General features: G+C 40.3%; 1 protein-coding gene across 1 annotated transcript in view; it reads left to right on the top strand.

Annotated features, from left to right (window-relative positions):
• Nucleotides 1–13,186, top strand: part of LOC114031406 (1-acyl-sn-glycerol-3-phosphate acyltransferase delta-like) — a 183,859-nt gene that overhangs the window by 161,406 nt on the left and 9,267 nt on the right. Inside the window, exons 7-8 of the mRNA XM_027846468.1 lie at nt 4,498–4,573; nt 12,660–12,858. Of these exons, the coding sequence (XP_027702269.1) occupies nt 4,498–4,573; nt 12,660–12,858 (275 nt within the window). The remainder of the gene's footprint in view (nt 1–4,497; nt 4,574–12,659; nt 12,859–13,186) is intronic.

Here is a 13,186-nt window from a genome sequence, read left to right as displayed (position 1 = left end):
CACTCTACCAGGCTGCCTCATATCACAAAGCATTACAACATTAATGATGAGCCTACATTGGCTAAAAACGTATCTATATTTTGTTGACTCCTTCTTTGAGAACTTTGGTAAACTATTTCTTTTCATCTATTTGCTTATCTGCAAATGTGAACCTAACACCCACATCCGTGGCATGTCTTTGTACTGAGCAAAAGTCTTTGAGAAACAGACATGAAAGCTATCATTAATGAGTCAAGTATAAAGGCCATTCCTACCAGCAAAGGTATTCTCTCATTCTTTGCTCACTGTGGGAATGAGGAAGGGAGTAGTCTTCTGGACTGTTATCTAGTCAAATCCAAAGATCTGAAATGCCTGATGATTTAAAAACTGGCCAAGACATTTAGCATTTTACTTTTTTGTTTTAAAAACCTTTTAAAAAAAAAGTTGCTAAAATACAGAAGAGCACACTTCAGTTCTTTGTAAATATGAACAAAAGAATATTCAAATAAATTAAATTTCTTCTATGTGTGAGCTGTTCAAGAAAGAAATCCAGATGGAGAATTCCCAGAGAAATCCTAGTGACCTTCGACCTGTATTGACCTCAAGGGATTCCCAAGTAGATTCATTTCCATAAATGTACTTTTCCTTTGCCCATCCCCTAGGATTTCATCTTAAATCTATTAAAGATATATTTATATCTTCTCAAAGGTAATAGATAATTCATCTTATAGTCTAGTAAAGGGAATTTAGTCATATGTGTGTATACACATATACATATACAAACACACACACACATACACACAGAGACACAGTCCAGCATATAGTCTAGTAGAGGAAAAAAAATATGATCGAGTTGTTTTGAAGTGAGAGTCTCTCTGTAGTCAAGTGAAACATATTTAGCTTAATTGTAGCCCTGGCAATGGATTCCCAAATGAAGTGGGGAGATGAAGCACCATTTTCCTTTTACAATCAATATTGGTTTTACATGGGGGAGTCCCCGACTATACCTGTATAATTATTTATATATATATATATAATGTGTGTGTGTGTGTGTGTGTGTGTGTGTGTGTAAAATTGTATACATCCTATTATAGTGGATATAGGGCTATACTTGGAGGTCTTATGGATCTGAGTTCAATTCCTACCATAGGCTGGGTATAGTGGTATGCATTTGTAGTCCTTGGTATTGAGCAGACTGAGGCTGGTGAATCCCTTGAGCTCAAGAGTTCTGAGCTTCATTGGGCTAAGTCAATGAGGGATCTACACTAAGTCGAGCACAATATGGAGAGCCCCCAGAAGAGGAGGGCCTCCTTGGTTGCTTAAAGAGGGGCACACCAGCCCAAGTCAGAAGTAGAACAGCTTTCTCACTTATAAAATGATCGCAGATTCCTATCTCATAGGGTTGTTGTGAGAATTAAATCAATGTATGTATGTAAAGTGCTTCATAAACCTTAAAGTGCTATATTAATGTCAGCCGTCATCATTATTATTATGCAATTATACATCAAGTTCAGAAGGGGCAGCTAGATGGTACAGTGGTTAGAACTCTAGGCCTGGAGTCAGGAAGACTCATCTTCCTAAGTTCAAATCCAGCTTCAGACACTTAATAGCCATGGGACCCTGAGAAAGTCATTTTGCCGTGTTTGCCTCAGTTTCCTTATCTGTCAAATGAACTAAAGAAGAAAATGGCAAACCACTCAAGTGTCTGAGCTGAGAAAATGCCAAAATGGGGTCGTGGAGAAATCAGACCCAACTGAACAACCATAACGAGAAGTGCAGAAGTCACATTCACAAACCTTAACTGTCTGTAACATAGCTGAGAATCAAAATCTAAGCCAAGAGGGGGGCGGGAAGCCTGTTAGTAGCACAGGAACAGGTCACAAAGTAAATTCACTAAAGCTTATGTATTTTAGTCACAGGAGAGCCTTTCTGCTCTCAAAGGCTATTTAATCATATTTTAGCAAGATATTGTTCTAGAAAGCTTGTTTTTTTTTCTTTTTTACTTTCTAGCCCAAAGAAAATCAGAAAAAACAAATTTGATATGTGTGTTTATGTACATGTATGTGTTGTAACTTTTTGAGTCAGACACAATGACAGCAGTAAGATGAGATAGCTCTTAGTAAGAAGACAGACCGATCACAAATATCCTAACTGTAACAAAAAGCAGAGTAGTTTAGGGTCATTCAGTGTATGACAAAGCCTTGTTACACTGCAGTGGCCCTTTTTACAGCTCAGTATAAGAGTTGATGTTGGTAAGGATGTCCCTCAGTGATGACCATCCAAAAAAAATTACACATATGGAAGTGATTGTTGATAAATCAAAAAAAATAATTAAAAATTACGTTCAATATGCTCTAAGAAGGCAGTAGAGTGTATTAAACACTCATGTATGTTATACATTCTGAAGCTTACAATGCTATGTCTGTGGCCTTGGGCATTTCACGCCATCTCTCCTTGGGCCTCAGTCTTCTGATCTGTCAGATTCAGGGCCTGGACCAGCTGACCTCTTCTGGCTCTGGTGCTGTGGTTCCATGATCCATTCCAAATAATAGAAAAGAGGAAAAATGACCCAGAACTTTGGTTCTTTCATTTGGGAAGCTCATTTTACCTGGAACATTTTATTCCCAAACAATGCTAAATAAATGAGGTTGTCATTTGTATAATTGTTGATAGATTAGTAAGAAACTTGAAAACTAGGGAGATTGATTGGTCCTAATAATGAACCAGAACCATCCCTTTAAAGGGTATAAGGATTGTAGCAAATTGTACTACAGTGTAATGGACTTTCTGTTCTCCCATATGTGTTTATGAGTGTGTAATCAGGTTAAAATGAGTATCAAGGGTAGCCTTGAAAAGGAAATAAATCCCAGAAGTCCAGTAATTGGAGGGGATATGTGTGGAATCTTGACAGAGATAGTCCCAGTGGTTTGGCCTTGGTTAGGATAAGGCAGATTTATAAGCTAATTGTATGTATAATTGCTTCAGGTCTTCTATTAAAAATTTAATTTTAAAGTACCAATAAGCTGAGCCACTTTATTCTTCCCTACTTGCTGCCTCCCTGAATCCCAGTTCAGCCCCGAGTCATTGCTGAAAATTAGGGGTCTCCTAGAGCCCTCTATCCAGGGCCCCTGGACTGCTTGTGCCACGACATAGAAGCACCTCTGCTTCCTGCTCTATCTGCTGCTTGCAGCCACTCCCAGGTTGTGTACAACTGTAACCACAAACTTGTTCATTCAGCAGATATTTATTAAGCACCTACTGTGTGAAGCACTGTGCCAGTCGCTACCTGAAATACAAAGTTTGAAATAAGATGCAATCTCCATCTTACATATACTTAAATAAGTGGATAAGATGAGCACATAACTAGAATATAGTATACCACATGATTAAAAAAAGACATTAAAGGACATTGGGAAGGGTAAAAGGTTGGGGGAGGGAAGGACTGAGATCATTAACCTTGTTGGTCAGTCATGTCTGACTCTTTGTGACCTCATTTGGGGTTTTCTTGGCAAAGATACTGGAGTGATTTGCCACTTCCTTCTCCAGCTCATTTGACAAATGAAGAAACTGAGGCAAACAGGGTTAAGTGACTTGTCCAGGGTTCCACAGCTAGTAAGTGTCTGAGGCTGGATTTGAACTCAGGAAGGTGAGTCTTCCCCACTCTAGGTCTTCCTGATTCCAGCACTAGCACTCTATCCACTGGCTGCCCTGGGATAGCTTTAAAAATATGAGTTGGGCTTTCAAAGGAACTTAGATATGCAGAGCACTGCCTCAGAAATGATCCATATATCAAGAATCAAAGCATCAATTTTGAAAGGAATCAGTCATTTTAGATTCTTGTTACTCAGTGGTCAAGGCAAGGGACGTCATGCAGCAGAGTTAGAAACACAGTTTGCCCCACTTTGGGAAAAGATGCGAATCTGTGTCATTGAATCAAGCATTTAAGGCATGCTTTAAAATCCCACATTTGTGTTTTGGTCCCACACTCCCAAAATACATGCACTGAATTTGCCAGTTCCTATTAATTTAATTTCCCATTTTGTTTTCAGAAATGGCTTTATTTGAACTATTTAAAAGCGGCAAGCACTTTTGTCTCTGAACCATTAAATCCAATGGGATATTATTTTGGGAGGCAGATCAAGTCTGACTGGAGCACTTAATCCATTGACAAAAATCCCTGGGCAGACTTAGAGTCGAAACTTCCATTCTCCAACCTGGGTTCAGCTTTTATTTAGAAATCTTATAATCCTTTTCATTGCCCAAGAGGGCAGTAAAGTCATCTTTTCTATTCCATAGTTTCCCATCAACTGTGTTTTCATCAAATGCGCCTACAGGATTTTGCTTTGGCTTTCAGTTTTTCAATTAAAAGAAAGAGGTTGGAATATAGAATTCAGAAATGAGGCCTCTTCGAAAGACCTCACAGAAATGGTGGCTGTTATCATAAGGAGCTTGCTCCTTCTAAATACTTTAGCAGCTTGAACTGTCCTTATCTTTGCTCCCCTCTCTTTGCTTCTGCAGAAGGATTCCATTAGAAGAAGTCCCAGAAGATGAAGAGCAGTGTTCCAGATGGCTTCATAAGCTCTATCAAGAGAAGGTCAGTTGGCTGTTTTGGAAGCAGCCTGAGCTCTCATAGTGGTTTAGAAATCACTTAAATAATTAATTTCCCCATGCAGCAGGAGACAGCTCTAGATGGCTACTAGTATCAGGTGGCTGAAATGATGCTTTTCCCCTTGGCACATTCTCTTACACAGTCAGCTCTCCATTATCCTAGGGCTAATCAGCCAATTTGTAGCCTGCTTTACCCTTTTGTTTCTGCTTTCCTTTTCTCCTGGGGCCCAATTTTTCCACTATCTTGTTGTTAAAATTCAATAACCCTTCCATCAAAGGATGGGGAGGATAAACACAAATCAGTTAGAGTTAATTCTTGATAATATCAGTGGCTAAAGGAAAATTTGGTCCAGATATTGTAAATAATACTGTAAGCTTTTTTTGTTCAGTCAACAAGCATTTATTTATTTGTTGTTTAAACCACACACAAATTTATTATTTATTTTGAACATTCATTAAAAAATTTTTAACTTTTTTTTTTTTTTTTTTGGTGAGGCAGTCTGGGGTTAAGTGACTTCTCCAGGGTCAAACAGCTAGTAAGTGTCCACCTGGCTGCCCCTGTTCAAAAATTTTTTGAGTTCTGAATTCTCTCCCTTCCTCCAACACCTCTCCTGCCCATTAAGAAGACAAGCAATGATACCAGACATACATGTGAAATCAATAAGCTTTAAGTTTGAGAAGCATCTATAGAACATATTTATACTTTCCAAGTCTTCAGCCACCACTATTAAACAGGATTGGCTCTCGTTATTTTGGCTGTTTCCTCCTGGGCAACTAATTTGGGAGTTAATTTCTCCCATTACATTTTTCTTTTACCATCAACTATATGGTCACCAATTTATACGTTGTAGAAATACTTTGTGCTTACAGGTCTGGTGGAAAAAGAAAAGAAAACATGGTTGGTGCATTTGAGAGCATTATGGTTTCCATTTATTCAGTAAATATTTGTTTAGTGACAACTAGGTTGTGAAGTGGAGAGAACACAGGGCTCAGAGTTACAGAAGACCTGAGCTCACACCTGACCTCAGTCATTTACTAGCTTTGTGACCCTGAGCAACTCACTTAACTGCTACTTGCCTCAGTTTCTTCATCTGTGAAATGGAAATAATAATGTCTACCTCCCAGTTTTGTTGTGAGGCTTAAATGAGATAAATATTTGTAAAGCCCTTAATTATTAAAAGCAATTTATAAATGCTAGCTTTTATTAGTGGTTGTTATGAGTAAGGCACTGATCTAAACACTGAGGGAGAGATAAAGATGAATAATGCATAGCCCATGGCCTCAAGAAGTTTTCAGTCTTGGGTGGAGATGATATGGAGACAGGAATTGTCTTTGCTTAGAAAGATCTGGAAGGCTTCATGTGAAATGGTCACATATAAGCTGGATCTTGACAGGCAGAGATTGATGCAAGAAGGGTGTTCTAGGCAAGGGGCACAGCACAAGCAAAGGCACAAAGGTGAGAAAATAGAAACATGTTTGATTTTCAGCAAGGAGTCTAATTTAGGTACTACGTAGGCTATGCAAGGGAGCAGTAGTAACAACAACTACAAGTAGATTGTACTTTAAGAAACAGTAGAATATAAGGCTGGAAAAGTAGACTGGAGACAAGTAGTGAAGATTCCTGCATGCTTTGTGAAAATGTTGGATTCTACTGGTATATCCCCTGAAAAGTTGCCTTGGCAATAATGTCATCATTACGTTATGACCAAACTCCTCCAGGAAGTAATGAAGCCTCAATAAAATATCATCGGATGAGTATCCATTTATTAATATTATGCCTTAGTAATTAACTCACTGCCCTGGTATAGAGTCGGCACTTAATAAATGTTTATTGATTGATTGATTTCTCCTAGAACCATGACTGAATACAGCCAAATGATGCTTGTCTGGAGAATACTTGGTCGGCATTAAAGGTTTTCAGTAGTCAGCCTTAGAAAAGGAAGAGGAATACTTGTTCCTTTGATACGTGAGGAAAATTGGAGAAAATGGATGGATGAGGAAAATGGTGGCAAGGGAAGGTAATGAAGGATGAACACGAAAATCTGGCATGATCCTGTGAGACTTGACTTAGGATTACTGAAGCTCAGGATAAGCAGAGGTTGATGGAGCCAGGGCAACAAAAAAGGTTGAGGATTTGTTGTTGTTTATTAACTATAGTGGAGAAAAAGGAGAATCAAAAATGGATTTTGAATTTAGAGCTAAAAGGGACCTTAAAGGCTATAGAGTTGAGCCCTCTCATTTCACAGATGAGAAGACTGAGCCACAGAGAGATGAAGTGACTTGCCTAGAGTCAGAGTGCTAGTAAGTGTCTGAGGCTGTATTCCAACTCAGATCTTCCTGATTCCACGTCCAGTATTCTACCCACTCTGGGGCAGCTAGGTGGCGCAGTGGAGAGAGTTCTGCGTCTAAAGTCAGGAAGACTCATCTTCCAGAGTTCAAATCTGGCCTCAGACTTAGTAGCTGTGTGATCCTGAGCAAGTCACTGAACCCTCTTTCCCTCAGTTTCCTCATCTGTCAGATGAGCTGGAGAAGGAAATGACAAACCACTCTAAATGGGGTCACAAGGAGTTGAATACAACTGAATAATAATATATGATATCTAGGACTGAGACTATAATAGAAAGGGGTTCTTAATTTAGGGATTTGTGAAATTATTTTTAAAAATATTTTGATAACTATACTTCAATATAATTAGTTTCATTTGGAATATTTAATAATTTGTAATTCCTTTTGATAATAAAGTTAGTAATTACTTTTTATAACTAATTTCAGTATAATTAGTTTCTTTCATATTTTATTTTGTGCTTTTTTAAAATCACTGTTGGAGGGGAGGGCACCAGAGGGGCACCAGACTGCCGAAGGAGTAATACCCACACACAGAAGTCTAAGAGCTTTTAATATTGTTTGGGGGCTCTGCCCTGCTGAGACCATCTCTGGAGACCTAGGTTCTTTTCTGGGCAGCACAATTCAGGAAAAGATAATGATACATTCAGAGAAGAGCCATCAGCATGGCAAAGGGGTTTTTGATCATTCCATAGGAGCATAATTTGAAAGCTTGGTGAGGTAGGTAGGTGGTATAGCAGATAGAATGTTGGACTCGAAGTCTGGAAGACCTGAGTTCAAATCCTGCCTCAGATACTTTATTAGCTGTATGACCTCAAGCAAGTCACTTAGTTTCCCTTAGCCTGAATTTCCTCATCTATAAAATGAGGTTAATAATAGCATTTTTGAGGATCAAATAAATTAATATATATAAAGTGCTTTTCAAATCTTAAAAAAGTTATCTAAATGTTAGCTACTATTGTCATTATCTGTAAAATGCAGAGTAAATTAGATCTCTAAGGCAGATCAGTGGTGCGGTAGATAGAGCACTGTACTTGGAGTTAAGGGTGCCTGAGTTCATATCTGGCCTCAGACACTTACTACAGTTATCCCTTCCACATCGTGACTTTTCCCATCACAGTTTCAATATATCACAGGCTGGCATAAGAAATTAAATGGGAATTTTTGGTGAGTTTTGTGGAAGCTGCGGACAACACGTGAAGGCCAGCAGACGATGCAGAAAAAGTTTAGAAACTCAGAAATGCATAAGTTATATGTCTGGGATTGTATGATATCAACATATTTTATCTTTTAATACCATAATAATTCAGACTTCTTCTCTGGTATGGAGGGAGGACTAAAAAATTTTACACAGATTTTCCAGATTGCCGTGGATGAGGAGGGGGACGCCCTTAACCAGTGCAATGTGGAAGGGATAACTGTAGTTGTGTGGCCCTGGGCAATTCAATTAACTTTGATTTGCCTCCATTTTGTCATCTCTAAAATGGGGATAATAGTAGCGCCTACCTCCCCAGGAGGTTGTGAAAAGAAAATGAGATGATATTTGTCCAGCATTTGGCAAACCTTTAAGTGATATATAAATGCGAGCTGTTATAATGCTCTTTCTAGTTCTGACAGTCAATTATCTTCAATATTTATCCACTTACATAAACCAATTACCAGTTATGTCCTCCTTTGTCATCCAGTTTTCCTTCTATGGCCTCCATCTATAATGAGACATACTCAAAGTAATGTGCACACGGAGGGGAAGGGGGGGGGGAGAGAAAGAAAGCTAATCTAGAAAGAAGAGAAAGTATATTGCATATCTAATTGATTTTAATCTGGCTCATTGGAATCGATGCTAGGCCATGAGCCATACTTATTTTTTTGTGGTGAGTTTAAAGCCTATTTTTATAGAAGAAAAGCTCAGAATTTATTTTCCTCCATGTGGTGATTTATTTCCTGTTACCCAAAAAGCACTGACCACTCTGTTTAACTTAGTTTCAATGTCTTCAAGACAAAACTTGTGTCAGAGACAACTATCTGATTGATCGTGAGTTCTTCACATCCTTGTTCATAATATGACCAAAAGTTGCAGAATCACAGGATTTGAAAGTTGGAAGTGACCTCTACAGTAGCCATCTTTTCTAACTTGAACTCAAAAGAAATTTCCAGTATGACATACCTGACAAGAAGGTCTTAAACTGGGCAGCTAGGTGGCGCAGTGGATAGAACACCAGCCCTGAAGTCAGGAGGACCTGAGTTCAAATCTGGCCTCAGACCAAACACTTGACACTTAGTAGCTGTGTGACCTTGGGCAAGTCACTTAACCCCAGTTGCCTTAAAAAAAAAAAGATCTTAAACCTCTGTTATGAAGACCTCCAACAAGGGGGAACCCACCACCTCTCAAAACTCAAAGTGTTAGGGAGCTTTTCCTGAAATTGAGTCTGAACTTGCTTCTCTGCAGCTTCTACCCATGGCTCCAAGTTCCGACCTCTAGAGCCAAGCAAAAGAAGGCTAGTCATTCTTCTGCATTACGGCTTTTCAAATACCTGAAGACAGAAATGACATCTTCCCATCATATCTTCTCTTTTCAGGCTATGTATCTCCACTTCTTTCAACTGATTCTTATGTGACTCAAAGTGGAGAGGACAAGTAATAAACATTTATTAAGCACCTACTATGTGCCAGGCACTGTGCTAAGTGCTTTACAAATATTATCTCACTTGATCCTCATAACAACCCTGGGAGGTAGGTACTAATATTATCCCCATTGTACTGATGGGGAAACTGACGCAGACAGCCTTGTCCAGGGTAACACAGCTAGTAAGTATCCAAGGCTGGATTTGAACTCGAGGCCCTTCACCACCCTAGTTATCTTGCTCTGAATACTCCGTAGTTTATCCATGTTCATCTTAAGTTTTGGAACGTAGTTCTCCACAATGTAGTCTGACCGGGGCAAAGTGTAGTGAGACTATTAGTTCCTCATTCCTGGAAGCTAGGTGCAGTGCCTCTCTGCCCCTCTCCCTCTCTCCCTCTCTCTTTCCCTCCTTCTCTCCCCACTCCTTACTCCTTCTTCTCCCCCTCCCCCCATCTTTCTCCCCCCTTCCCCTTTTTGGAGGCAATTGAAAATAAGTGACTTGCCAAGGTCAACAGCTAGTAAGTGTCTGAGGCTGAATTCAAACTCATGGAGATGAATCTTCCTGACTTCAGCCCTGGCAATTTATCTACTGCCCAAGGTCATATAAATAAGATAATAAATATCAGACCTGGGATCTGAATCCATTTCTCCTGATAAGTCCAGTTCTTCCATTAAATACCATATTGAGATTTTACTTGATGTCACCTTTATTGCCAACTGGTTATTACGAAAGGGATTGTCTAGTTCATGAATTGTGTCGAATTTAAGGTGAGTAGAAGAAAGAAAATCACTTTCCCAATGTCTTGATAAGAGTGTATGCCATCTGTGAATGCAAAAGGAAGACTATTACAGTTTTATAGAGTCAATGGAATGGGAGGCATCGAGATAAGATTCTATAAACCATTTTATATTATGGTGTAATTATTCATTTACTCCCAAGAAACCAATATGGAGGATTCCTAATATTTTCTGTTCACTCAAGTGGCTTGGAAGTGGTTTAGAAGTGGTTAAGTTTTTAGCCTAGATGAATCTTTTTGTCATCAGAAGTTTTATCTACCTGTCCTCCTACCTTACATTTGTTTAGTGTTTTATGTCCCCCCAACACTCTCACATGCATGCCATAGTGGATGAAATGTTGGATTTGAATTGAGTAAAAACTGGGTTTGAATCCCGTTTCTGACATTTGATAGCTATGTGACTTAATCTCTCTGTGCGTCAATATCATCTGTATAATGGAAATTGTGTTTAATTATAGGGTTGCTGTGAGGTTTAAATGAATACTGGATCTAAAATGCTTTGCAAATATTAATTACTGGTTTTTTTTTTCATTCTTATCACATGATGGCATTCAGACAGAAATGGTCTGATGACAAGTTATCGTCTTGCTATTATCCTGTAGCTAGTGGATAGATCTCTGAGCCTAGAGTCAGGAACATTCGATGTCAAATTCTGCCTCTGGGCAAGCCTCTTAACCTCTTCCCATCTGTCTCAGTTTTCTCATCTGTAAAATGGGGATAGTAAAACCACCCACATTGCAGGGTTGTTGTGAAACAGCAATAACTATAATTCATTGTATTTGGTTTACTTTGTAATCCTGTATATTTTATGCATTTAAGAGGGAGCCTGTAGGCTTCACCAGTCTCTCCAAGTTGAAGGACACCCTCCCCTCTCCCCTAGGAAGCTCTGTGCTCAGGACTGCCTCTAGAGATGCGATATTTGTGAAGCTCTTGGCGCAGTGCCTGACAATTAGAAATATATGCTATATGGGTGGTATATGAATGTTTAATAATTTCCCTATTATCCTTTATATTTAATGTCCTCCTAGCTGTTGTTCAGGTGGATAAAATGATTGCATTTTGTAACTGAATAAGAATATCGGGATGCTAAGTTCAGTAGCATATTCAGTGACATATTTTTCAGTTGTTTTCATGTAGCTTTTATTTCTTTCCCTAGATCTCTAGATTTTCCTAGTTTTTCAGTCCCTGGAAAAAATGCATGTTTAATATGGCAGTCTATTAAAGACTGCATTAAATTTTTATCATAAACATTATGTCTGGGCACTTGGGGGAACAGTTCTGTCTGTAATGATGCTTTAATTCCAGGAAAGTTTATTTACTGAATACCAAAGGATATTTTGGTGGTTGTATTTGTAATATGGGGATTTGTCTTCTATTAACAGTTTACATAATAGAGAGCTCCTGATGTATACTTTCGTTAATAATGCATTTGCGTAATGCCTACTATGTGCCAGGAACTCTGCTAAGTACTTTTAAAAATATTATCTCCCTTGATCCTCAGAACAGTCCTGGAAGTAGGTGCTATTTTTATCCTTATTTGAGAGTTGAGGAAACTGAGGCAGATCAGTAAAGAGATTTATCCAAGGTCAGACTTGAGACCAGATTTGGAAACACCAAGATGACTCTTCTTGGTTCCAAGCCCAGTGCTCTGTCCACTCCGCTACTTAGCTGCCCTTTGGAATCAGGAAGACCTGAGTTGAAATCCAGCCTCAGACACTAGCTGTGTGACCTTGGGCAAGTCATTTAAACTCCATTTGCCGAGGAAGCAGCTAACGGGCTGAATGGATAGAGTACTGGGCCTGGAGTCAGGAAGACCTGGGTTTAGATCCAGCCCCAGCCACTCACTAGCTGGTCAAGTCACTTAACCTGTGTTTGCCTTAATCCTCTTGAGAAGGAAGTAGCAAACCACTCCAGCATCTTTGCCAAGAAAACCCAATGGACAGCATGGTCCGTGAGGTCACGCAGAGTCAGACACGACTGAACAACAGCAATAACTATAATTCACCGTATTTGGTTTACTTTGTAATCCTATATATTTTATGCACTTAAGAGGGAGCCTGTAGGCTTCACCAGTCTCTCCAAGTTGAAGGACGCCCTTCCCCCCCCCCCCCCCCCCCCCCTCCCCCTCGCCCGGGGCCCCCCCCCCCCCCCCCCCCCCCCCCCTCCGAAGGGGCCCCCCCCCCCCCCCCCCCCCCCCAGGGAGCTTTATGCTCGGGACTGCCTCTAGTCCAGTGAGCTGAGCTCTTGGTTCCCGCCTCCCTCTCATCCCCACTCCCATGTGAGTTAATAGTTACTCCCCTTTGTCCTCTCAGGATGCCTTTCAGGAGGGATACTACAGGACAGGAACATACCCTGGTACCCCCATCGTACCCCCTCGGCGACCCTGGACTCTCCTCATTTGGCTTTTCTGGGCTCTGCTGCTTCTCTACCCCTTGTTCCAACTGGTGGTCAACATGATCAGCAGCGGCTCGTCACTGACGCTGGCCAGCTTCGCCCTTGTCATCTTCGTGGGTAAGTAAGGTGGCTGATGCCCGGGCCACGCGGGTGAGGGCTGGGAGTGAGTGAGCAGGCTCAGCTGACATGCGCCGGCACTTTGTCTGAGACTTTTCCAACCCAGAACTTATGAAACATGGAACCCAAGCTAGTACTGAGAACATTAGAATGGCCGGGGATCTTGGCGGCCACCTAATCCAACATTTCCCAAATTGTGTGTGCTGAAGCACTTGAAGGCTTTCCAAGGAATCGTAAGAGAAGACAAGCCTTCAAAAGTCACTCCACTTTGTTCTCTGTGTTGGTCCCCTCCAGCCATCGGCTGCTGCGGTGCAGCCCTAGCCCCTGC

Source organism: Vombatus ursinus, unplaced genomic scaffold (genome assembly GCF_900497805.2).
Source record: "Vombatus ursinus unplaced genomic scaffold, bare-nosed wombat genome assembly UNPS02015175.1, whole genome shotgun sequence".
Taxonomy (NCBI): domain Eukaryota; kingdom Metazoa; phylum Chordata; class Mammalia; order Diprotodontia; family Vombatidae; genus Vombatus; species Vombatus ursinus.
This window is presented reverse-complemented; position numbering and strand designations above follow the sequence as displayed.